Source organism: Limanda limanda, chromosome 18, assembly GCF_963576545.1.
Source record: "Limanda limanda chromosome 18, fLimLim1.1, whole genome shotgun sequence".
Lineage (NCBI taxonomy): Eukaryota > Metazoa > Chordata > Actinopteri > Pleuronectiformes > Pleuronectidae > Limanda > Limanda limanda.
The window spans coordinates 3,461,454-3,489,341 of NC_083653.1; the positions used below are offsets into that span (position 1 = coordinate 3,461,454).

Here is a 27,888-nt window from a genome sequence, read left to right on the forward strand (position 1 = left end):
GTGAATCAACCTCCGTGGTGAAATGTTTCCGAGGGTAAACACGCGATCACTTCCTGTAACACGTGATCACTTCCTGTAGCGTTGAGCCTCCACCTCTGCTGTGCACAGGCAGAGATGGATGAGCGATCTGCTGACTTCATTTATTATTCAGTCCTCGGCGTGTCTGAAGAGGGGACAACAGGACGGGGGGGGAGGGAGGCCTCGGTTACTAATGAGAGTTTATCACAACGATACAAGCTTCCTCATGCATCTTTCATACAAAGGCCTGCACGAGTACACAAACACAAGGGGCGGGGGGGGGGGGGGGGGGTTCGGTGATGTATCGGTGCGTGCAGCGGCGTTAATGATTTGTGACGCGGCCGCGAGACCTTGAGTCTCCACAGGATCTGATCCTGCAGCAGAGCAACACAACATCCTGTCATCGGTCCGGAGACGTGATATAAATCATCCTCTGTGGAACCCACGGATTCACAGGTTCTAAAAAATCTATTCACATTTGTCACCGTGAACGTGTTTTAATACTCGGATCAAGAAGAAACTGTATTAATAGCGTAAAAGAGACAGAATACAGAATTAAAAACAAAGCATTTACATGATTCACAAGAAGATGAGTGATTCAGCGTTTGGTGTCCGGAGTTTTCATCCCTTAGCCATTACATCTTCATTTTGTGGGTATTGATATTACTCCAGGCATTCTTTGCAACATCCCAGTAATTAATAACATTCCTTTTTTATAGTATTTGTGATATGCTTTTGTCCCAGTGTGTGCATTCCATCAAATTGTTCTTTCATTCACAGGTTCTTCTTCAGGGAAGTTCAGACAGATCAGAAACACAAAGTTCTTCTTCTGAGGAGGAGGAGGAGGAGGAGTCTCTACGTGTTCCTACCCCACAGAGCTCCTGAGAGTCTTCATGTCGGGGAGAACGATGTCTCTGTAGCTTCTCTCCAGTCGCTCCATGAACTCCAGGTGGTCGCTGAACTTGAAGCCTCGAATCGGCTCCTCCTGCAGTGGGGGTGGGGTGGGGGGGTGGGGGAGAAGGAAAGGTCAGCACTGGTCCAAGTAAAAAAAAAAAGGAGCTTTCTTACTGATATCTTTATTTGTTTTTCACACATAAAGGTCAGTTTACTACTCAGGGCTACTGTGGGCAGTTGTATAATGTCATGTGTGGCTCCAGAGGTGTGAGAGAATGACCTCTGACCCCAGTTTGAAGGTTACCACAGTGGAGGGTTGAAAGATCTACTGTGGAACAGAAGGTGTAACCAGAAGATGGCACATGTGGCATTAAGGGAAATAAGGATTATCTTGACATAGAGATAGGGAATTCCCAGAGTGACCTTCTAAATGTGTTCTATACTTGGTGCCCTCAAACTGAATTCACCCCTCTTACGTTCTTCTCCAACCAAGTGGAAGAAGCTTCGAGTTTGGTATCTTGGTTTTTCGAGACAAAAATAATAACGGTTCCTCATCGTCTATTTGACTCTGACCATAACTAATGAAATGAACATCGTGCTGTTTTGAAGAAGACGAGCAAGTAGAAACTGAGACCAAACAGAAATCTTAGAAACTCCAGCTCGTCTGTCTCACAGGAAGTCGTGAAGGAGTGAAGAAGGAGTGATTTCAGTCTGTGTCTCCTGTGAGTGTCTGTCATTTAAGAGAGTGCGATACCAAACTGCCGTAGAACCTCTTTACAAAGTACTTTGGAAACTTTCTGTACTTTCAGGCGCCTTGTTGGTGCAGATTGTTGCCGCAGCTTTCATCAGCTCATTCGTTTTTATTAAAAAAGGAAACTGAACTCCGTGTCCCGGGATGTGACGACAGGAGTTCTCACACATCAGAGTTTGAGCCGTTGAGGAAGAAGGTGGCGTTCGGTCTTATCCTTCACTTTGTTAGGAGGCGTGAATAATTCAATATCGCCCTTTTCATTATAGTATTTTGCATTCAATCTGTTTTCAAAGTCACGGAAAATCTAATTAAATCTCCGCGATCGAAACGCCAGCGAACAACATCCTTGTTTAGCATTGAGCTAATCAAGTTTCACGTGTCGGGGAAAAGTGGAACGAACTGAATTGTAGAAATATGACATATCTCATCTTAACTTTACTTTGTTTGTTTCATTTGCTCGGTTAGGATTTTAATTTCAGCCGCAATAATTGCTTCCCGAGCGTCTGAGCGTCTGTTGTGACAGAATCCGACCTCGTGGGCAAATGAAAACACGGCAGCAGAGCGAACACCTGGGGTCGGTGTGCGTTACGCTGCGAGTGGCAAAAATCAATTAGCAGCCTGAGAAACTGGGATTCATTCAGAATAACAACAACACAACAAACACCACAACTTCACCGACTGTCGCTCTCAGGACCGGGGCCGCAAAGAAACACAACAGGGTTTAATGACTCCTGCAACTTGTCAGCACTCCCCTCTTTTTCTTTCATCACTTTGCAGAGTGTGTGTGTGTGTGTGTGTGTGTGTGTGTGTGTGTGTGTGTGTGTGTGTGTGTGTGTGTGTGTGTGTGTGTGTGTGTGTGTGTGTATGTTTGTGTGTGTGTGTGTTTGAGGGGAATCTAATTTCAGCAGGTAAATAACTCTGACAAGGACACGGTGCCACGAGAACACTGTCAATACTTTGAGTGCAATTTAAACACACAACACTTCCTGCAGCTCGTCCACAGTAACACCAGCAGACACCAGTTTACTGAGCTGAAGCCTCATGGAGCCGGATGAGTTCACTGAAGGGTTTTAATAAACTGAGCTGAGAGTCACACTAACCTTCTCTATAAGGAGACACGATGTGGGAAACTTAGCTTTGTGTTTTTGTGAGCTGCAGTAATGGACAGTTGGAGGAAAGTGAAGAGTTTTTCCGAACATTGGAGCGTTTAAACCTTCAGGTAATAACAGAGATTAAAATGATGAACCTGAGGAAAGTGAGTCTCTTTTTAAAAAAAGGACACAGACCAAAACAGTTGGGAACCATAAACTGGATTCACAGTTTCTTCCAGAGTTAGTTAATAAAGCTTGTTAGATCAGTGGATCCCTCAATAGAAGGGAATCTGTGTTCAATCAAAAAGGGATTTTTTTCCAGTTCAGATTTTTTCCAGTGCACAGAGAAGCAATAGATTTAGAGGAATATTGTTTTAAATTTGACAAAAATCAACTTTTCTGCACAGACAAGCAATAGATTTAGAGAAATATTGTTTTCAATTTGACAAAAGTCAACTTTTAATTCTAATTTAATGATATTATAAATGACAGGTTTGCCAAGTGACTCTTGTTTGATCTGGTGCAGTTAATAAAGTGTGCGTTTGTCGTCAACATGAACCAGTGACACAACTCTAAAGCTATTAAATCCATATTTTATTCATGTAACACTCTTCCTTCATGTGAACACATAGGAACTACACAAAGCCTCCCACTGGACGCTAGGTGGACTTTCAGATTCTTTATTCAAGATTAATCCTGAAGAATCATCAGCTGCTGACGCTGTGGAAACCATGAAGGAGACTGAAGATAATATAAATCACTTGGGAGAGGATTCCTGGTCTTGGTCTTTAGCATTGGCGGAGTTATGGTACTTTACTTTTGCTGTTACTTAGTACAACTGTATAGAAGTGTATGTTCCAAATTAGTAATATAAGAACTGACATTTAAAAGTAGAGTATGAGGGTTGTACAGATATAAACACATATAAGTATTAGCGTTAAAGTTTGCAGATATGTGCTGATGTTTATGTTCTTAGTTCAAGCTCTTTATATTTGGTTGCATGTGTATTTTCTTTATATTTACTTTTAAGATTATGGTTGAATTGTGGAACATTAATCCTCAATTGCTTTTCAGTCGATGTATTGTATCTGTTATTATTACTAAACACCAAAAATGAAGTGTTATTATTTCGCTGTGTGGTTTCTTTTAACCTCCTGTAAACATTCAATCTCACCTTGAACCTCACTCCCCTTAAACTATCCTCAGACTTAGAGCGATTGTCATTAGCCTTTCAAATTTTAATTTAGATGAAATATAGATAAACCCCCGAGTCAGACAGGATCCATGTCGAGGGGTCAGACTGTGAGTGTGTGTGTGTGTGTGTCTGTGTGTGAGTGTGTGTGTGTGTGTGTGTGAGTGTGTTCAAAAAACCCACTATTACCACATCTGTCTGATGAAAACACTTCATTGTTCCCACACAGAGACACAGCGAGAGGACGATGAGGTGAAACTGGCGTGTCTTAAACTTTTAACAGTTCATCTCAGGATGAGGTTGGTGCAAGTTCCTCTCTCTCACACACACAGACACACACACACACACACACACACAGACACACACAAACACACTCTGTCTCACAGCTGTCTCTTGCTGCAGTATCTGATGCTACGGCTCATTAGAAGAACTTCCTCAGATAAAGCCTCAATAACTGATCTTTTATTCACAGAAGCTGTCAGTGGCGGCTGGTGGCGATGTTAATACCACAGCGATCGGGCGGAGACACGACAGTCGGAGATGCTTAATGAGTAATGACGACGAGCGCTTCCTGTCAGGACGCGTCTCACTCACAGTCCTGACCCTGTGATGCTGCCTGGGACATCAGCAACACTCCACATCTATCAGACTTTGACTTTAGACCTTCTGTGGAATCCTCGGGGCCACTCGAGGCTTCGGCTTTCACCCGATTCACCGAGCAAAACTTATTTCACGGAGACGAATATACTTCTAGAAGCAGGTTTCTTTCTTTTTTTGGAGGGGGAATAGACACCATAGGGGGAGGTGGTGCTGGCAAATTCCAAAAGTAGATTTTTTTTGTATTCATAATGGATGTGGATCATGGATGACTGACGAATATAAAAGAGTTTTGCAGCAGCGACTGCTGAACTCTTCACATATAAAGAGGTTTGAGCCGTAGACTGTGTTTTGAGAGAAGATGGTTCAGGAGAAGAGGTGAATCAGAGGTAGCATCTGAAAGAACCTGGATGAAAAGCTGCTTCACTCTCACTGCTGACCTGCGCTTGCTGCATTTAGATTTATCTTTGTGCCGCAGACAAAACTTAAACTGAGGAGAATGTATTGAGAAGTTTGACGGCTGTTAACCTGGTGGAGGAGTTTTATTCAATTTGCAGAAGTTTCTTTTTTAAGGTTTTCTAGGGCCTTTCAGTAAAAATCATTTTAAGCGTGTCCACATTGTCCCAATGTACAGCTACAAATCACAATTTTTAGATTGAAGGTTTATTTCTGGATGGGTAAGGATGATCTGTTTAATAAAACCTCACCTTGAGGTAGATCTGCAGCTCCTGGGACTGTGTGTGCTGCAGGATCTCCGGCTGCAGGTGTTTGAAGATGGCGACGCACAGATAGACCTGGTAGTCGGGACCCATCAGCACACAGGTGGAGACGTAGTGGCAGATTTCTGTCCAGTCCAGATAGTTCCAGAAACACTGCGTCAGCCAGTGGAGGCACATCTGTGGAAAGAAGGATTCATACTCATTACAAACTTCTCTGCGGCAAAGAAATTATGACTCACAATACGTTTTTTGTTCAGTCGTCTAATATCTAATAAATTTTGAAGCGTCTTCCGGACATTTTGCATGTTTAACAAGCATTACTTCACATTAACATCTTTTTAATAAGTAGGAAGTGAAGCTCTGGTTTGTTGCTTCCGAACTTTCTCTGTCTCTCTCCTCAGTTTAATCCATGTTGCAGCACTAGTGTGTATTTTCCTTTTTTTTGTGTCGTGTTCATAAAACGAGTGCATCGCCCGTGTGTTCAGAGAAACAAATGAAATGCATCATTAAAAATTCATTGCAAGTCAACTGGCAGTAAATACAGGAAATTTCAATACATGCACAAGTGAATTTCACGCTTCAGAGACACAAGTCGGACCTGAGAAGTCGACCTGGTGCGTGAAGATAGTCGAGCAGCGGAAAGGAACGGATACAGACTCGGTGGACACACACACACACGGACACACACACACACACAGACACACACACACACACACAGTGAGGCTGGGATGCAATGGATGCCAACGTGAGCCAGTTTTTAAATTGTATATTTCACGAGGAACCAATTAGATGTCAGACTTTAAAGAAAGACCTCCATCCCTCATTAGCAGTGTTCTGTTAATCGTCGTCCACATGGAAACATGATCTAACACAGCTTGAACTTCATGTCAAGCTTTACTTATGTATACATTTCCACATTAAAGCTTCATGGACGTGACTGAGTTGCTAATAAAGCTGCCAGATAAAAGAATGGTTCAATTACAATAACACCGGTGATGCTCCGTTCTCCTTTAAGAGTTCGTCTGAGGTTTGGAATTTATTCACTGAATCTGCCGGCTCTGCCTCGTCAGCTGCTCTGAAACAATCTCTCTGAAACAAACACGTGGAAATAAATCACTTTGCTTCGGTTTGGGGTGAAACTCGGGTCAAACAGGCCGGTGCAGTCACCGTTATTCTTCCCTTTTGGGGATAAATGTTCATGGACTGTTCTCGAATAGCTGGTGAAATATATTTAGACCGTTCAGAAGTGGACAAGGAGTCAGGAGTGAGAAGCCTCAGAGGGAAGCAGCCTCAGTCGGTGGAACCTTCTCTAGTTTGGGCAGAACTCTGCTGTTCCTTGTGATGATCCCAACCCCACCCCCCCCCCCCCCCTTTCAGATTCTGCTTTCCAATCACTCAACACACAAAGCGCACGCTGGGTTTTTAACTAATTGTCATGGAAATAATTAGCCACTGTGTTGCCTAACGACACACGTCTGCTCAAACATACACACGAGCAACACTTAGGCTCCGTAAACATATTAGATTATCCCCCCTCCCCCCTCCCCCCCCCTCCTCCTCCTCCTCGGCTCAACTATTATGAAAATACCAACATCTTAATTTGTGTGTTGTATTAAAAACAGGAACGGCTGGATCGCTGCCGCCCACTGGTTTGAAACACGAGGAACCACAGTGTACTTTCTGTGACCTTAAACCCCCCCGAGGGGTTTTCTAACTGCAGCTCTTTTCTGAATGTGCTTCTCTCTGTTGTTGTTGTTGTTGTTGTTGTTGTTGTTGTTGTTGTTGTTGTGAGTTAAAGCTCAGCAGCCAAAGGTGAGTCTGACTGTGTTTTCTTCACTTTCTCTTTATAAACCGGCGATGGAGCCGTGACTCATCTGAGGAGGCGGGGCCACAGCAGCCAGAGAATCTGTGACTCAAACAACGAATGTTCTCAGACATAATTCAACGCTGATATTCAGAAGATTTCAGTTTAATATTATTGTGATGTGATCATATATGTACCTCCAAATACAAATTTATAAAAGTTATAATACACATGTTGAAGTTTTTGTATTTAATTTCGGTTTTGTTAGATGTTGAGATTAAATATTTGCACTAAACATCACATTATTTGAACAATTAATAGTTTTACATTCAGTTGACTTACTGTATTACAGTATATAACTGTATATAACTTAAACAAAACTGTTTAAACATCATTCATGTCTTGACGTTATATTCCAATGCCCTGTGCTACTATAAACACCATGGCAACAAGTATCCATACTTTGAAACTGTTCACTGTTTTGCTTTATGCATTTTGAATTTCACTTTTTACTTCACTTTTTATATCTTTTGTCTTTTATATATTTTTATATAGATATGTTTATGTCTAAATAAATGCTACCTTGTAGAAATATTAGAAAAAGTGAGTAAATAAGAAGTAAATAGTGAGTAAATATATATAGTTTTTTTTTATTATTATAATTATTTTTCTTATGTGTGGTGTATTTATTGTGTTTTTATGTTTCTATGTTCATTGTATGCACCAATAACCAGAGCAAATTCCAGGTAGGTGTTAACCTACTTGGCAATAAATACCTTCTGATTCTGATTCTGATTCTAAATACCTTCTTATTTAAGCTGCACTTCATAGAACATACATAAAGTTTTCTCTCTATATCTTAAAGAATAAATGTCAAACGGATTCATAAAGACAACAAATAGCAGAGTAATCAGGAATCTTCATTCACATCCCTCAGCTCAGTCATTGGGTGAATTCTGATAAACTCTTTGAACCAGTGGATGAAAACCTGCGACTGTTCAGGGACATGAAGTCTCTGTGAAGCTCAGTGTGGAGAACCAGGACCACAAAGTGTTTTCCTATTCAACACCCGAGCTGCACACAGGATTGTTCCCGTGCTTCAGCTTATTTATCCTTCCTGTCACACACTCCTGCTGTCAGAGAGTCTCACTGTCTCGGGTGTTTAAACACCTGGTGAATAATGCTCCACTTTTTTCCCACTCCTCCTTTGTGAGACTTTCAAAAACCTCAGAAGAGATATTTCTCTTTTTCTTCCGACTTGAAGACCAGGTGCCGATTATCTCCTTGAAGAGCAAAGTGCTGAGCTGAATGTTAACTTATCTCGACGCCCCCGAGACGCCGGGTTCAGATCTTTGATGCTAATGCGGCGAGTCGTGCGAGCGTCCTCGCCGCCGCACAAGGCGCCGGCGTCAACTGTCAAATGCCGACACGCTGAAGACAGGATGAAGCATAAGAGGATTCAAGGTGAAAAACGTTTTCCTCTGCATGAATGTGAGAAAAGAATTTTAAACCGCCGAGGAGCAAATATCTAACTGCTGCTGTCAAGGGTGTTTTTTTGTTTTTTTTTAACATTAAAATGAATTTGAAAAGCAGAATAAAAAGGTAAATACTTCAAACCCTTCGCTTATAAAGGTCGTTTAACCTGCTCTTGGTTTCTCGATTAAATATTCAAACAGCAACACTGATGTCACGTCTTTGTTTTGTGGCTGATGAAATGTTCGCTCCTCTTTATTCTCTCCATTAGCAGTCATGTCTGTGCTGTGTTGATCCAAGAGGCGCAGAAAAATGGAAATTATAATAAAAAGTTAGACTTAGATTTAAATATTTGATTAAAGCAAAGCAGTCTAGACACAAACTATTGACTTCAAACTCTAGTCCTTAACTTTTCCGTGGGCGTGGATTCCTGTTTGAATAATTCATCGGGTTTAGCTGCGTGATTCGTACAAAGCTTAACACAACGTAGCAGAAACAAATCTTCACGGACACAATTAAAATCCTCTGAGTCCAAAGTGGTTTTTCAAACGAATTCAGAAAGTGTGACGACACAGTGGAACTTCTCAAACACTGGTGGAATTCATTTTTACACATTATATCTTGTGTTGTGGATGATTACGGAGTGAAGGAAACCCCCCACATTGTTTATTGTCTTATTCTCCAGAGGTGATACCTGTGACGGAGTGAAACCCGACATCCTGAACGCCGCGTGGACCAGAGGAACCTCGACCTTCAGCAGCATCTCCACGTAATGAGCCGTGCACCAGTACACGGGGGGGATTCCTGACTCGGCTGCTTCCACGGCGACGTGCACCTGTCACCAGAAACACAAAAGGCATTTCATCTTGATCCTGGAAACAACTGTTGGATTCATTGAGATAAATCTCTTTGAATTGCTTTTTTGATATCTGTGGATTCTTAGTTGACGAAGAGGGAAAAAACATGAAATAAAGATAAAACGGCCGGGACTTGATTCTGAGTAATGGCCAATTTATGCCTCTCCGTTGTTTCTATTACGGACAGATAAGACGGCCTATCCGTCGTGAAACGTCCTCTCCGAGCGCCTCCGACAGCTTTTCGTACACGTCTGATTTTTCTAACTATCCGTCTTCATGTTGGAGACCCGACGGACAGCTCTTGGCTGTGATTGGTCCGCGAACGACATCATTTCCGTATGACGTCATTTCCGTATTTCCGGACCTCAAACTTTCTGTTTACTTGTAGCAACAAACACGAACACAACTATGATTCTCGATTAATGTGACGTGTGTGTTAAGCCAGCGGAGTTGTCCGGCTGACGGTGGCTCGTTAGAGCACTGAGGGCATGTGTGCACGGTCACAGACGGTTATAACGAGCTTTCAAAACGGCGCTAGCAGGCTAGGCTAGCGGGCTAGGCTAGCCACCATGCTAACTGCGGTGGTAACAGTGCAAGAACCCGCCGTCACGACTTTAATTCCACTTCTATCATGACACTGTTTCTATAATACCGTCAGGTTAGAAGCAAACACTGGATAGCAGTTAGTGTCGGGAGTCCCTGCTGACTGTGTGTGGAAGCTGGGGGGGAGCTAGGTCCGTGTAGCCTCTAGCTACATGTAGCCTCAAGCAGATTCAAGCTGTGGAATCAGCAACACAGTTCGGAAACAAGACCGGGGAACCGCTGCGCTAAGAAACGATAACATCAGCATTTTGACACGCTGGGTGTCACTTTATTTAGTTCTGTTAGTTGCCATGGTTCAGTGTGTGGGACGCAAGCTAACATGTGACAGAGACACGTGGACTTCTTCTTCCCAAATGGGGTAGGCTTCTCTGAGCTCGTCTTCCGTTGCGCCACCTATGGGTTTGGCGGGGAATTGTTTTTAGACGGATAGTCGTCGGAGAAGTAAAAATCAAAAAGACACTTTGTCTCCCGCTGAGACCTCTCCGAGAAACGGACACGTAGAAGTATATAAGAGCCTTAACGCAAACACAACCAGCTCTGTGTGCACATACAGGTGTTTGTGTGTCTGTTTTCCGAGCGATTGACTGAATCGACCACACGGTGCAGACGGAGGGTAACGGGCGAGTGGAGAGATTCAGCAGCAGCATCAGGAACTCGGAGCAGGTAACACACGTTCAGTCCAATTGAGCCGTGATTGATTCAGAGACTTCAGAGACGACAAGATGACAGAGGAGGGGATAATGACAGTAAAACTTCATCGCAGCACCTCGGCTCTCCCTCTGCAATCTGGACCAATTGAAAGTAGACTTCATTTTGAACTTCTTCCCCTCAGACAAACTATTCATTTGACTTCACCCACCCCCCAACCACCACCGTTCATTTGTCTCCATCTCAGACTCGCTCGTCTTTCTCGGCTCAGCAAACAACTATTGAAAAATGAAACCGCGGCGTCGAGTCGTGCGAATAAATATTGTTACGCTTCATCTTCATCTCCATTCGTCTGTGTTTGCTTTGCAGTGATAGCTGAAATGCTGACTAGGAAAGAAAGCGGGATTCAAAAGGAGGACTTTTATAGGCGTCCCTTTTTAGATATCACAGGTTTTTAAGTTTTAGTTTTGCATCTCTCAGGCCCTGAAGGAAGTAAAATCATGGATACAGCATCAAAGTCCAATTCTCATCTTTAATTTAAGGAGGTTTACATCAACATATGAAGCCTTGCATTGGAAATATGGCCTTTTATACATTTTACGGGTTCAAGAGTTGACCTGAGTTACGATTTAGATCAAAGTGGCATTGTCTGTCAATATCAGAGATCAATATGTGACTGTATGCATTAAGGACACTGTGGGTATTAAGGTCTTTCAAACCTTAACTCTGCCACCATCTCATTTTTCCCTCTATGCTGCAACATTACTGCAAAAAGTTAAACCCTCGCTAAGTCCTTTTTTGTCTGCGTCTGAACTCATTGTGCTGTTTTTTTGCATTTGCATTCCATTACACTCACAGATGCGTGTATCCCTGCAGGCCAGATGAATGCGGAGGTGAGCAGAGAGGAGAGGCCGAGCAGCCAACGCAGAGATCGCTCCGGATCTCCGGCCATGATGAGGAAGACCGTGGAGGCCAGCCAGTCGTGGCCGGGATAACAATCCTGCTGAGTGACTGGCGGTCGGAGTCAAAGAGCCGAAGGGAACGATTCAGACGCACAACAACGTTAAATAAACATGAAAGTGCTTCATTGGCAGTAAAATAAAACAGACACGTGTGGACTGTAAACTATTTTCATCTTACCTGAAAGGACCCCGGGTTTAAAGAGGAGTGCTGAAGAGTCTGAGCTGGTTGATATGACAACGGCCTGAACCCTCAATAACAAACACATCCAGTGCAACATCACACGCGTGCTCTTTGAATCTGATTGACGGACGAGCCTCATCTATTAATAACACGCTCTGTCAGCACATCACTGCTAATGATTGGGAATAATAAATAAAGCAGAATGAGAGTGTTTTCATTTGGCATCGAAAACAGCACACTGGGAAAAGTACAGACAAAAGTAAACTGACTTTTATTGTGAACTACTTAAGTTATTTATGGATTTAATAGGGTTGAACAATATAATACAATATTATGTAGAACAATTATCTTGGATTGCAAATCCAATGTTGCTATTCTGTAAGTTATATGTAAGTTATAGCTGTATATATGCTCCCATAAATGTCTGAACACTCAGAGCTACAACTCAGTTTTTCTTCGGTTCCTTAACGCGAGTGTTGACCTTTGTAGTTTGATGTTCCTTTGTCTAGGAACAGTGTTATTTATTTTCAGTTATTGCTAATTTGATAACCCAAACCCATAGGGTACTTAATGACAGGATGCGGAATGTTAAAGCCTGACTACATATAAACTGTGGAATGATGCAGACCTGGTCTCGGAAAAGGATACTGAGCTCTGAGGAAGATTTAACTCTCTGTGAGGACAAGAAGATCTTCAGGTGCTTCATGAGCAGCGTCAAGTCGAGCTCAGCGTCATCGTCGAGTAGCTTCAGGTGTCGGCTGTACCTGTGGACACGAGACACACAACAATACTTTAGATTTAACATCGAACATTAAGATGAGGTCAAATGTGATTTAATCGACTGACTGTTGGCACCGGACAGGCAGTGAGCGACTGGTGAGACTGGTCAGACTGGTTTGAGCTCACAGAAACAACAGGTCACTCAGATAAATGCTCTTTACAGCTGTGGTGAGCAGAGAAGCTTCTCAGGACGCACAACACGTCCACAACCTTGAAAACTGGACAATTTGAAGAGTAGCCTGGTTGGATTAATCTGAATTTTTGATTTGGCTGCAGGTGGTTGGGTCAGAATTTGGCATTTGAGCTCCAGTTCACCGTCTTCTAACGGCCATTAAGCTCCATGACACGACCCTTTCCTCAGACTGGTCCCATGAACACGACAATGAGTTCAACGAGCTCAACATGGACCAGAAACGTTTTTATTGAGTTTAAATCACTGAACTGAGAGACAAAGAAATACTGAGGCCTCGTGCAATTACCCAGAAGCAGCTTGTCAAAACTTTATTCAACAAGTCGCATTCAGCTGAACAAATCTGACACTTGTAAAGTTGTGGATTAAGTACAGATTTGATGTCTTTACAACGTTTAATCCAGAAAGACACGCTGCTTTGAGTCCAACGCTCTCGTGCTGTGTTACATTGATGCAAAAACTGCAAACATGACGATTTTTATGAGCATGTCGTGAAACTTTTCAGCTACAAAGCTCCTTCGGGGGGAAGGCGTCTGCGGACTTCTATCCACGATGTAATGAAGCAGCAGGGGGTCTTTAAAGAGAGGAACGAGCGGAATGAGAACAGTAACACCAGTCGGGGGGGCTACTCACAGAAACAGGAAGGAGAGACAGAGGAGAGAACTACGCTCAGTGGCTTCATTACAGTGAAGGCAGATCAGCAGGAGAACACCTACACTGCACCTCTGTCAGGTGTGAAGGTCTCTACACCCGGAGCAGAGGGGAATAATAACCCTGCATGTGTACGTTTCCTTCAGCGACTAAAGTCAATGTGGACTTAAACGTACACCAGGTGTTGACAGAACAACATCTGGGCTTTCAGCAGCTGGAGTGAGGACAGAGAGGACAAGTCTCTGTGTCCTTCAGAGTCTCCAACGGCTGATTTTAAGAAAACAGCGAACACCACTTCTTGGTTTTTTAGTTTCCCGCCCGTGTGGGAGAAGACTTTTCTCTATTTCTTCGACAATGACCTTCCCCCTTTTCAACTTGAGCTCATGAGCTGACTGAGAAATGGAAGCAGAGGTTTAAATCTAGGTTAATGTCGGAGCACTGCCGTGGCTCTGTCATGAATCCTCGATTAGATTCAGGAAACTCTCACAGAATTTAGCAGAGAAAAGACTCAGACTGTCAGAAAAAGTTTTAAAAAATAACCATAATACGGAAACAGTGGAAATGTTACTTTAAGTAGCAGATTTACGTTAACTCTTTGCATGTGTGCACTTAAGTGACAGTTATGTGCCAATATTTTACCATTAGTTTTTGTTTGTGTATCTCACGATGTCAATCTGTGTGTTTGTAATCAGATTATAAAATGTGTTAAAGAAAACCGCGGATGTGTGATTAGATTTAAAACTGTAAATGTGTATTCAGAATCGTTTTGTGTGTAATCAGATTTGTGAATGTGTTTGTGTTTAGTGCTAATCACCAATTGTTATCATGCTAACACGCTAAACTAAGATGGACTGTAAACATTACACCTGCTGGTTGTCACTGTGAGCAAGTTGCATGACGACCGACTCTCGTCTTCACTTAGACACGAGCGGGGGAGGCGGAGGTTTGAAAACAACCGATTAAAGCCTAATTATGAAACAGAAATCAATGTGAAGATAAATCTGGACCATAAATATGCTGCAGCTGCGTGCAAATACAAACTTTACATATTTTTTTCCAGTATCAGACTGTAGCCAAAGAGATTATCAAAAAATGCATGAAAATGAAACATGAAAAATGCATCACCAACTACAATGGCACTCGGTAGACAGTCCCCTTCAAATTCTATCAAGCTGCAGCACATTTCACACACTCTTTTCATCAAGATCCATGAATTATTCACTGGGAACATGCAGGAAAATGCCCAATCTTGAATTTGTTAAAGAAAGTGTACAAAGAAAACTGGATCCACACCAAAATATCAAGTTATTCCTCGACCCAAAACACATAATTCCACCAAGTTTCACGGAAATCCGTTTAGTTATTTCTGTGCTATTTTCAGGGCTCCAGACTAACTTTTTGGCTTAGGAGCACTGTGCTCCTAAGCCAGAAAAATTGGGAGCACCAGCAAAAATCTAGGCGCACCACTATAAAACGTTGGCCAAACCAAGTAATACTACTATTGATCAATGTTAACAACCTGGAATAACATGTTTGAACAGATTATAAAAGGTAAGGCATGACCTTGCTTAGATAAAGGCCTACATTGATAGGTGGAAAATAATTGCACGGTATTTTAGGTGGTTTAGATGGTAGGGGAAGTAGGACAAATCACACCATTTGTTTTAACCAAATTCTTTATTACTCAGACTGCTCTTGTACCTGCAGTCAACTGTTGAAAAATAAATAACAAGAATATTATTACATTAAGAAACCATGGTGACACTCACAGATCAGGATTGATTTTGACATTAATAGCTATAAATATAATCAGTTTTACAGTCATGATCAGTAGAACAACATATTACTATCTACTACATGTGCCATAGTGTTACAACACTATATATATATAATGTCCTTTCTTAATAACTTAACATCATACATAAGAATGGCCTCACAGATCAGGATTCATTTTGACATTAATAGCTAAAAATATAATCAGTTTTACGGTCATGATCAGTAGAACAACATATTACTATCTCCTACATGTGCCATAGTGTTACAACACTATATATATAATGTCCTTTCTTAATAACTTAACATCATACATAAGAATGGCCTCACAGATCAGGATTAATTTTGACATTAATAGCTAAAAATATAATCAGTTTTACAGTCATGATCAGTAGAACAACATATTACTATCTCCTACATGTGCCATAGTGTTACAACACTATATATATAATGTCCTTTAAGTTTCTTACTTACTCAACATCATACATGTACATAAGAAAAAACAACAACGTTAACAGTCAGCTCATTAGACAGGGCAGGGACGGCTGAACTCCGGTCTCCTGGCTCTTCCTTACAGAAGGAAGTGGATCAAAGTCCTCCAGTGAAGGACCATCCGCAGAGATGCGGATTAAATCCTCCACGGTGCCCACACCCATGCTGGCTCTAGTGGAGCTCTTGATTCGTCTCTGAGCGGAGAAGCCCCTCTCACACTGCGCCGATGAAATTGGCAGCACCAGCATGATGCTTACAAGGTGTAAGATGTTCTAGAAAAAGTGAAAAAATGGTCAGAAACTTTCAAAGACATGCCCCTGTACCTCTAATCTAAAGCAATGTTGTTCATCTGACCTTTGAACCACCCATTTCAGAGTGTCAGAGATCACAACTTTTTAAAGTAACTTATCTGCACTAAGCTATAATTACACAACACTCACCTTGTACTGCGCGGTGCATAATAGTTTTGCCGTCTTGTGTAGTGATTCTTAGCCAGTCCCGGAAGTCTTTATGGGTCAGCCAAGCACTTTGAAAAGAGTATGTCTTGGTCTTCTTTTTCGGTGGCTCGCTGGCTGTCGACGTGCTTGGTACAGGTTCCTCCACGTGCTCCGCTGGGCCCGGGGAGGCTGGCCACGCATCGGCCGTGACCGTGGGCGGGTCTTCCACATCGCTATCGCTATCGGGCGTACATGCAGGCTTGTCAGAGGTTTCTTGTCTGTTCGGTGGCTCCGAACGTTCTCGAGAGGCCTTGGTGAAAAAATCCGATATTGTGCGCTTCATCTTGTCCCTGACAGGTTCACGAAAACGTATGGCCAATCATACACACGCTTACTAACTGTGCTTGTTGCTTATCCTATCTGCTCCTTGATTCGCGAATCATGATCAGCTGACTCCAGGATGCATTACATCATGGGAATTATGGATCGGTGCGCTGCTAGCGCTGCCAGCGATAGCGCTTCCGGGTTCTGTGTAAGCGGGCGAGTGACAGCAACTATCATTCTATCGCTTGTGTCAGAGTAGTTTATTTGATCGCTTGTTTCTGTCAGGGGACTAGTTTTCGCCAGCGGGGCGTGGATCTTATTATTTCTAGCGCTCATACCAGCTTATGACTTGGTTCTGTGTCACACCGCGGTGAGGTTTGTCTTGTCTTGGGGTTTTTGTCTCGTAACTTCCTGTTTTATTTTGAAATCCTAACTCTCCTCTCGTTTCAGGTCACTTGCCTTTCCTCATGTGTCACCGGTCTGATTGTCTCTGATTGTTTCCACTTGCTCCCTTCACCCTCATGTGCTTATAGTCTGCGTCTCCCCTTTGTCTTGTGCCGAAGTGTTTCGTTCTTGTTCGTGCACCTAAGCCTTACCCACAGTCATTGTCGTTTTTGCCAAAGAGTTTTTGCTACGCCACGTAAGTTGTTTTCTGTTTCCTCCTTGAGAGTGATTTTTTGTTTGTTAAAGTTTTCCAGTTTAGCTTTGTTTTGTGTTGTTTGTAAACTGTTTTTCTTCCTCCCATTTGGAGCGATTTATGTTTAGAGAGATTTAGTTCGTTTGTTGAGCCTCCTGTTTAGGTGAGCCTTTTCTTTTGCCCCATTTATTAGTAGTTTGGTTTTCCTCCTTCGGGAGCGCTTTGGATTTCTTGCTCTTGCCATTTGTTTGTCCTCCTTCGGGAGTGGTTTATGTTTAAAAGCTTTTTCTTTTTCTAGTGTATGTTTTGTATTTATTAGGAAGTTCTTTTTCCCCAGTTATTGCTTGCCAAGTATTATATTATTATATAGATATAGTTAGTGAGATTTTCATAGCCTTCTTGTTTGTCACTCTGCATTGAGGTTCTGAAATCAATAAAGTGTGCTGGTACGTGATATTCTCTGCTTCTGAGTCCTCATTCCAGTCCAGGCCTGACATTCTGCAGCCCATTATCTAGGCGCACACCTGAAATTTTTGCTTATATTAATAGGCGCACGCGTCCGACCGTGATTTCAAATCAAGTCGCACGGCCAAAATTCCAGTCGCATATGCGACCAGATCAGTCGCAGTCACGAGCCCTGTATTTTGCTTACAATCATACAGACAGGGGTTGAAAAACATAACGTCTGTAGCAGAGGTAACTCAAGAAATCAGAAATTGTTTTTTTAAATCGTAGGAACTGCACTTATTTACAAAACCAGTCGAATGAAAGAGCTTCCAAATCTCACGGCACATTCACCAGATCCCCGGCTGCTGCAGTAAGAACACTGTCTTGATAAATATTACTTTATGAGCATCAGACACTTTCCATACCTGACACACATGTTGATCCCCAGCTGCTCCACGGACGACAACACGGCGCTCGTCACACTCTTCTCCTCGGCTGTAAAACAAGGCAATTAGAAGTGAGAGGTAGTTATTATGGAGGAACAGAGGAGACGTGGATGGAGGTTTTCAGCGGAGAGTCGGAGAAACGTGTCAACACATCACGACTTCCAGAGAACAACACATGTGATGTGGCGCCAATTAACGGCGTGGCTGCCGGTTCCTACAGCAGTTGCTCGGCAGTTAATTGTGATGTTTGCAGGGCGACGTGGTGTCAAGGTGCTAATTTCACTAATGCTCACACATTAGTCATTTCACAGCCGAGGGTTTGTGGAGTCGTAACTCACGAGTTTAGGGGCATTGAGTTTTTGGAGAGAAACGACTTTACAGTATGAACTTTTGAGCCTTGTGAGAAAGCTCTTTATCTCCGGGCTTAAGGCCTGTGCAGCTGGGGTCCGACTGCGCTGGAAAATACTGGAGCAGTGCAGCTTTGGAAGCACAAGCCAAAGCTTTGTAAAGACTGCGGAGCCATCCCTCTCCGGCTGCTCTCATGGGCTCTTACTTAGCACCATTAAGTGTGTGAAGAATCATAAAAATATATTAGCTTTTCGAGTTTTCCAGTTGTAATTGTGTGGAGACAACGATGAATGAAGCAATAACTGCAGGAGGAGTGATATTTTGTTTTGGGACATGTTTCCGCTGCTTACTGGCTTTGGGGGAGACAGAGTGTTATTATTTTTTGTGTAATGGATCTCCTGCTTCAGACAGTTTGTGTTGAGATTACGAGGAGAAGTATTATATCCAGGCAGCTTCTGAGGCTGGGAAAACTTCAAATCCAATTTACTGACTAATGGCGCCGAAATGTGCGAGGGGAGATGATAATACTCTGGCTGTGATCTACATATCGAGGTGATAATTCAACATTGTTAGCTTCGGAAAATCAAAGCTGGGCAATTCAGATTAATAACAGGGCATCGAATCTCATATTAATTGAGAGAAAATAGCTTCTGGTGAGAGCACGAAGCCCCAGCAGGACGAGTAGCTGTGTCTTTCCTCTCTCGCCCTTCTCTCCTCACATATTAACATCTCTAAAAACCTCTCGCTGATGGCAATTACTGTCTAATGAAGATGAATGCCCTCTTGTTGTATTTGTTTCGTGCCTACCCCCCTATCCTCTCTCTTCCTGTCTTCCTGTGCCACCAGAGTCTATTTTACAGTTTGTAATAACAATAATCGAGGCCATTTAACTTTTGTTTGAAAAGAGCCAGTGTTGAAAGGTGTAATATCGTGCATCTGCAGCTCTGAGTCGATTTCCGGCTTCCAGAATCTTTACAGTCCTCTGTGCGGGAGATTAATGAGAGCAACAGAAAGTCTTGAAAAATGATGAAGCCTGCAGAATTAAGGGGCTTATAGGAGAGCGAGTGATTGTTATCAGACACATTTAGAGGAAATCCTTTAAGATGAGCCCACGTCTACAGGGAGGCTGCGCAATCTTGACACTTAAGCAAAACGACAATAGAAGGTTTGATCCTTAATGATGATCACGCAGCACAGAGTCCATAGCTGCTGGGTTTTTACATCTTAGTCCATTAACACCTCCTCTGTGCTAGATAAGACACAGTAGACTCCACTTCCTGAAGAAGACCCACTTCTGCCCTCAGCTCCTGTTCAGCTTCATGATTCAGGACGACCGAGCTCCTCCGAACAAACTTCATCACAATATGGTGAAACAACTGTTCAGCTGCAGGCCGGAAATAACACTGCAGATGGTTTAAAAACTCCTTATTACCCACAAACCATTCAGTCATAACCTCAAACACACTCAGGGAAGATAACAAGCATTACTTTCTTAATGTCTTTGATATATAATAAAGTGTGGCTTTATTATATGTCTGAAGTTACTGGACTCGTCGTCCAGTAACTTCAGACCCTTCACGCTCCTCTTGCTTCTGTATGGCTCATCTGAGGGAGGACCGTAACGTTACGTTGTAGTAAAACTTATTTATAATACACTTTATTATATACTTTATTATAAGTATATAATAAAGTGTGGCTTTATTATATATCAAGGGACCTCTTGTTTTTAATATATAAAGACATCAGCCTCTTAAGTCCATATCACTGGGGCGATCCTGTACCGTCACCTTCGCTCTCTGAAGAAAAGCAGCTTGCTCAGCACTAACCACATTACAGGAATTACTATGGCACATTGAATTAAATTTGACTCTGTCCATTTAATGTACTTTTATGCAAATGCCTGGCCTGTGGTAATAGCTGGATTCCAACATGATGACAATATTATTAGTGTCAAAAAGACAAGAACCTTTTTCAATCCAGATGTTAATAAATTTCTACATTTTTGCTCAAACTGTAAAAATATAATTACATTGAAGCCATGTAGGTGTTTCATATTACACAACAGAAAGTGCGTGAGTCCAAAGTACCTGGCAACTCACACACAGACAGTTAATCACAGAGAACAGTCACAAGGCTCTGAAAATGAATTGTGACCAGCCAGTGCACTTACAGTAAAAGGCCAGCAGGCTGATTCTATTTAAAGCTTTTCTAGACTAATGGACCACTCAAACACTACATGGCATTTACCTATTCACACAAACATACACACACACACGCCATAACCATTCTGAAATACTCATAACTCACAAAATGTAGGGATGAAAAAAGATCAGCTGTTCTCACTGACGTCTGCTGATTGCGACGGACTCTGTCACTTTTAAAGATGTCACCAGTTTCCTTTCTCCTTCTTAAAACTCATAATAAAGGTCTGAGCACCTTAATGCATCAACTCAAATCTTAGACAGATGAATTGATTCCTCATGTGTTTATTCCTCTTGAGATGATAGTTTATTCAATATTTTGATATATTTGAAAATCCTTTATAATCCTTCAACTATTTGTCGACTTTTATAGATAACTGCAAAAGGATTGTATCGCCCATCTACGTCTTTACACGCAGACACGAAGCACAATGGAATATAGATCCTAAATGATCCAACCTCTTTCTAGAGTTGATAAAGTTCACTTTGTGCATGTTTATGCAGTTTTGTAATGTTCCAGTACCAACTGCTCCAACACCACATATTATCATAGGTCTCTCTGTGCTTTAAGATGTAGGTTCTCTAGTGTCTTTTCTATTTCTCACACAAACACACACACACACACACGCACACACACACACACACACACACAGCTATTACAATGCCATCTAATATTCCTCCCACCTAACAGCCTGTGAGGAGACAAAGGAGCTGTCATAGCTCTTGTTCTATTCTACAATCTGCCAGTTACATGTAGCGTAGCGTAGCGTGTGTGTGTGTGTGTGTGTGTGTGTGTGTGTGTGTGTGTGTGTGTGTGTGTGTGCTTTGGCCTCTGTATGTTTGATTGACGTTTTGACGCAGCCTACAGTCTCTCTGCCGACTCGAGAGCCGACTCGTTTGCTCGTTTACTTGTTAGCCTCTGTCAGCTCAGGTTCTCCGTTGTTTCTCCTCACACGTCATCACCACGAGTCCAGAAGTCGAGTGTCCAACAATCAAATGTATTATTCAACCTGCCGGAGCAAATTGTGCGGCTCGAAAACAAAGACAGCTCATTTCATTCCACTGTTACATCTTAATAACCGGGTGTTTAACCGAGAGCAGAAAAATAATAGATATATCATTTCAGTTTCATACAGCATGAGTGATAACTTGACATTTTATACTACTTTAGAAATATCTTTACCGTTCAACTTCGACTTCTGAATAGTTTTCCAGGTAAAAGACTCAATAAGCCGTAACTGCAGTCAGTAGAAAGTGTGTTAACTATTAGCACTTCATTACCTTTAGGAGGATTCACAAGGTGGATGTTCACTAATGAGCAGCATCTCTCTCCGGCTGCTGTGCTCAGGCTCCGCAGCCCACTGGCTACCAAACAAGCCGGCCTACTTAAATTATTAACCTGCTCAATTTGGGAGACATAACAAATTTCTATCCTGCGGTGAAAGATCTGCTCTAAAATTTAAGTTTTCAGCCTGTCCACAGAGACGATATCCAACCTCCACATAACACTGAAGTAGTGTCAACAAGAAAACAGCCCAACAGTATCAGCAGCTTCAACAACCCTCCACCCGCCTCTGTGCTGATATGCTGAGCTTTGAAACCACCTCAGTGACCGCCACCAGAGATATCCTCCGCTATGGGGCAACAGTTTTCTTCTCCTGCCAACAAAAACCTTCCTTTCTGACATTCTGCCAGAAGCTTTAAGTCCTTCAGACCCCCCCCCCCCCCAATAGCAGTGTGCTGATTCAGGAGTCCCTGGAGCTGACGAAGCTGGAACGGCTCGACTAACCTTAACCTTGCAGTGCAGGAAAACTTCCTCTGTAGGTAGAGTTAAGGACCGTGCAAGTCAGGGTCAAGTCGTGTTACTCAAATCTGTTTTTATGGATAAAACTTGCAAACCACACAGTTTCCTCTGAAGGTTTAACCATCTGTGAAATAAAGTATAACCCTTATCCTCAGATTCTCCATTCAGGTCTTATGGGACAATGTTGTACTTGCACAGCCCCAGCAGATGTTCTCCAGTACATATTGTTATTTTGACTTGTGCAGGAGCTGTTTCTAAACCTGCCTGTTATGAAATGGGCTTTGTGTTTGAACCATGGTGATGCTGGTTGGAGCTTTTCTTGTGAAACTGTGAGTAAAGACCTTCTGTGTCCGAGGCGTTTCGGGCTCAATTCTATTGATGAAGCTTCAAGGCTGCGTCTTGATCTTTGTCCTGTGATATCATGTCTGTCTCGCTCGACCTCTCGTCAGGAATTGAATCATCTAGAATCGTAGCCGGGGTTCAGTTCCTTATGAACCTTGTCTTCACCTGCCACACATAAAACTGCCTTGTACCTATTTGAATGGTACTTTTATAGTCCAGTATAGAGCAAAACAGAAGAGAATACAGAAGTTAGATGTATGTTCCAAACAGAAAGCATGTGGCTTCTTCCACTGAGCAAGTGCACAGCCTTTGTACGTCTAAATTGTTAATGGAAAAACTGAGCGTGTTGCTCTCCTGCACTGACCTTTGTACTGAGCTGCAGAGAAGAAGCGCTCTGTGGGGGAACTGGATAGATGGACGACCACCTTGTCCAGAAGGTCAGCCAGCACTGAGGAGAGGAAACAGACACAAGCGTTAAACTTTAATGCTGCAGTAAATAACTGTGTCCGAGGTAAAAACCAATTTACAAATACACCAAACTACTTCTGTGACGGGAAAGTCTCTGATTCAAAGGATCCTGGTTCAGCTGCAGGAAGCTTGAGTAAACGCTGACAGCGATGCTTTTAGTGTGGTATCGCATTGCTATGCAGAGAAACAACCCGCGGTCACCGCAGACCTGATTGTGGAAATGGAAGGAAACCCTCGGGTGCCTGTTAAGGTATTAAATATAATACAGTGCTCTCACTCGACAGTGGCCCAGGAGCAGAGCTTAGACTCGGCAGGACCTGTGTGAAAGAGTCTGCCTCTTACATTAATATCGACTTGAGCTTCATTTCATAGACAGTCAGCAGTCGATATTAATATCATTTGCTTTAATGGGATATTTGAAAAAACTATTGAATAAGTATTTTCTTTACTGATATCCCGTATAATGTATAAAATGTATTAAAGTATATAGTATGGCTGAAATTACTTCTTTAGAGTTATATCCCAAACTCTACTGAATATTTTTGTTTGGTATTATGATTTAATGTAATTAAGCTGTGATTACTACGAAAAATATTCAGTGTCCTCCTGATGTATTCAGATTTATGTTCATTTTGAGGTTTGCAGTCTATTGAATATATATATATTGAAAATCTAAGTGTCCCTTACCTTTCTCTTGCTATCATGGTTATATGTAGACTGACAGCTTGAAGCCCTCTTAAGTTTCCTTACTTCTAATATCTGTAAATTGTAGTATGTTGAATTATTTCCTTCATGTGTAACTGCTCATCAGTGTCCATTGATATGGCCCTCGGCTCCCACACAGTTACAGGCTGATTAAATAGGATCTTATCTGGCCCAGCGGTTGATGGGAACCAGTGTCACCAGGGGAAGATAAGCTAAGTGAAATAGGATGTTTGAAGTCCTCTTCATGCAAGTGCTGCACATGCAATAAAGTAATGAATCCCTGTGGAGACACACGAGAGCCGACGTACAATCATTTCACAAGGAGCCGGTTTATAAAACACAATGTGCTGATCACAACTTCCAGCTCCTGTGTGAGTCTGGGCTCCTGGGTGAGCGTCCCATTGACGAGCTGTTGAGGGAGACCAATTAACCAATCAATAGGCTGACGAGATAGGAGGTATTGAACACGCCCACAGTTCTTATCACGAGTGTTTGGATGAAGAGATACTATAGCTAATCATATTTGTGTCTTGCAGCGGAATTGAAGACACAAGTGTTAATCACAGCATCTTCCTCCGCAGAACCAGACTAAAGTAAAAGTCTAATAAACTGCAAAAGAAGTAAGGTTAATTTAGTAGAGAGTATATAAATGCTACAATTTCCTCCTGTAAATGTTTCTTAAAAAGTAGAGTGCCGGGGTTTCTGGGTAATTGATGATGTGCCGAGTAAATAAATCTTGATCATAGCCTTCGTGTGAAAAGCCGTAAATGAGCTGTGTAGAGTACGGAGGCTTTCACAGGCAGAGCTCAACAGTGTGCTGATGAAAGGAAGCAATCACTGTACAGTGCAATGCATTAATGAAAAGAACGTCGTGCCTCCTTCATTTAGATGTATTTTTCACCCCTTGAATCAAAGCCATTTACTCCCACGCGGGAAAAGTAGACATTAGTGCCGTTTTATAGAGGCTGTCAATAGCAGTGATGAGTTATGAATGGTTATATGAACGTGTTCTTGGTGAGGAGGTGCCGATGGTGCACCTGCAGGACCATAGAACACAGCAACAGAATCCCACATGCACTATAGTCAAACTGTTTCATGTGCAATTAGTTTGTAACTCCCATTATTATTCCCTAACACATTATTACAAGTGGCTTTTTAATGTAGCACATACAAATGTGTTTTTATTTAAGAATAAGGTGATAAAGCATCTATATCGTTACATGACAGTTATTATACAGTTTGCACAATTCTGCATATTCCTGAAAATGAAAATGGAATAGTTTCCATAGCGATCACGTTTCTACATCCCTCTTAATAAAGCCTTTTTTGTGTAACATCTATTTTGTAGTAAGCTGCCATTATAAACACATTTTACTCCTCACAAGTGTTACTTCAACAAATCGAATTGCACAGAACGTGAACATTTGTTTACCTTTGGATGATTGTGTCTTTGTGTTGTAAGTATCGATTTATTAATAAAAGCAGGTGAATTTACCAGGTTTAACACCACCTCCTCACTCTTGTATTTAGCTCTTCTTTGCAACTACAAACCTTTATTTGAGTTACTCCTGAGCCTGTATTTTCTTTTTATTCTTTCTTCCCAGTCATCACCACAACTCACACTTCTGCTAACCACACATTGTACTTGTAATGACCTTTGTGAGACATTAATGCCAGGGTTGTGATTGCAGGAGAAGGGAGGATTTCCTGGCTGCAAGGCTAATCCACAGCTACCCAGTAAATCGGTAGCTTACCCTTTCCAGTTAAGATGCTGGGATCGGAGGTCATGACTCTGCAGTAGAGACGACGGCAGGTCTCCATCCAGCTCTCCTCACTCTCTGCTTCTACTGGTGATGCCAGGAATGCAACGATCTCAGAGTCTGTGAACGGAGAATAAAACTAAAAGGTGAGAAAGGAATAACTAGATGCATGTGTTAATATTAGCTTCGTGAACATATGTGTTACCCTGTGAGTGCTGGAGGATCCTCGGGGGGTCGGAGGAGTAGCAGCGAGGTGGAGGGCAGCTGGAGAACATGGGCCAGGGATAGGGATCATCACCCTGGAATCAGCAGATTAAAAAACCTCAGTGTTATTTATGACTGACGATATTTCACTTGTGGAATTAAAACATATTTATCACATGAAACACGAGATTAAATTCCACACGTGACTCTGTGGTGGTAATTTAGATGATTGGTCCTTTTTCAAACCTACATGTTTCACAAAAGCATTAATCTCTTTGATTAATTTCTGCTCTGCTCCAGTTGTGTGTGCGGGTTTGCCTTGGTATTTATTGATGGTGATTATGTCGGATTTGTTAACATTTGTTTGTAATTGAATTCACTGAAAACTCATCAGCATTTTAAAACACTGGAAACTTGTACTGTGGATTAATTCATTACAGAGTCGTTATTTAGTGCCAGGCTAATAGCAGTTCATCACATCATGTGTTTATTTGTATTTGTTCTCCATCAGTGTTTCACGTCTATTCTTTTTTCCCCCTCTTCTCTTCTTTGGAAACCCGCTGTTTAGCGTTGCATTCATTACGCCTGTCACGACTTAGTTTTTTAGAACCATAACTTTGGAGTCATAACTCAGCATGTGACTTGCCAAAACAACGTGCTCTAAATGTTAATAGGGTTTAGAAAACAGGCCTTTTTTATCCAGATGTCTGCGCTCCTGTGGATTCCTTCTGGTATGAGTCTTCTCATCAGAAGAGTTTACAGAAAGAACATCAGAATCCATGTCTTAGTTTTAAATTTCATCTTAGGTCAATGTTTATCTCAATACATAAAGGTCAACGTGTTGTTTCTATGCAATGTTATTTCACAAAGAACTCGGAATCCTCTTCCTCATTTTATTTAGTTTTCTTTTAAACATACAGTATATTCAGACTTAAACTAGAATCAGCCTTGATAAAAACATCTTAATACTGAACAATAACCAAACCTAAAGCCTATTAACTACATTGAATATACACAGAAAGGTATTACACCTTGAAGATGATAAATAACAGATCTGTGAAACATGAAGGAAAAACACTCACTGAGCTAATTTACACTTTCCCTTTAGAAATCTTTTTCATACACTTTCCTCTCCCTCAGTGAGAAAATAGAAAAAACAGTTTCTGTTTTGCGTTCAGCGTGAACGACACCTAAATAATTGATATCAACATGTCTGACTTAAAGAGGTTAGGCTGCAAACAGCAACTTCATTTGTATTAAAATTGAAGTCGCTAGAGGAAGAGTTTTTTTCCTTTTCTGTCTAAGATAAATAATGTTGAGCAGCTCATATGTTTGTCTTCCCTGTAAGATATAAGATGGTTATTTTAGACTATTTGCACAGTGAAATGTCGAAAACACAAACATCTGTGATATTCAGTGTCACAGAAGCTATTTCTGTGGTTGTGTGGCACTTATAAAGATCTATTTACAGCTGACAAGGAAGAAAAAGGCATTTTGTTATTCACGGGGTGTCTATTCTGTTTTATGCAAAACCACAAGACTTTAATTTCCCAGAAGAATCAATGCACCCGCAGGTAGAAGGGAACCACAACAATGTGTAAAAGAGAAAGCTGACCTCTTGCAGAGCTCGGGGGGGAAGCCTCCTCTCAGCCGGACCCCCGACCACACTGACCCGGACCAGCACGTGATTCCTCTCCACTGAGAGACTGTCGATGATGAACTCCCTGAGAAGGATGAAGGGAAATCGGCAGAGATCGCATGGAAGTGTTAACATATAGGTGCAAAAGAATGTGCAGATAAAAGCATAACATAATACACTTTTAAACCCCATAATAGTTGGGGTAGAGAAGGGCAGGGAAGTTAATGTGGCAGCCAGACCTCCTCAATTTAGTGCCGCTCAGACAAGTTTCTCTAACAAGTGATATTGAACTTTGAATAAAGCCTCCGAATGGGTGTGACTGTATCAGTGCTGCAAGGTGGGTTAGAAGAGAAAGAGAGAAGGTTCCATGTTGAATTTCAGATAGGATCAGATATTGCAATTATAAAAGCACTGTTGGGGATGAAGGGATTCTGCCTTGGTGGATAGTTC

General features: G+C 42.0%; 1 protein-coding gene across 1 annotated transcript in view; it reads right to left on the minus strand.

Moving 5' to 3' along the window:
• Nucleotides 1-555: 555 nt before the first annotated feature.
• Nucleotides 556-27,888, minus strand: part of tbc1d32 (TBC1 domain family, member 32) — a 52,116-nt gene continuing 24,783 nt past the window's right edge. Inside the window, exons 25-34 of the mRNA XM_061091686.1 lie at nucleotides 27,415-27,523; nucleotides 25,801-25,894; nucleotides 25,590-25,715; nucleotides 23,027-23,110; nucleotides 17,947-18,016; nucleotides 12,439-12,554; nucleotides 11,504-11,658; nucleotides 9,234-9,374; nucleotides 5,251-5,439; nucleotides 556-1,003 (exon numbers count right to left, since the gene is read on the minus strand). Of these exons, the coding sequence (XP_060947669.1) occupies nucleotides 884-1,003; nucleotides 5,251-5,439; nucleotides 9,234-9,374; nucleotides 11,504-11,658; nucleotides 12,439-12,554; nucleotides 17,947-18,016; nucleotides 23,027-23,110; nucleotides 25,590-25,715; nucleotides 25,801-25,894; nucleotides 27,415-27,523 (1,204 nt within the window). The 3' untranslated portion in view covers nucleotides 556-883. The remainder of the gene's footprint in view (nucleotides 1,004-5,250; nucleotides 5,440-9,233; nucleotides 9,375-11,503; nucleotides 11,659-12,438; nucleotides 12,555-17,946; nucleotides 18,017-23,026; nucleotides 23,111-25,589; nucleotides 25,716-25,800; nucleotides 25,895-27,414; nucleotides 27,524-27,888) is intronic.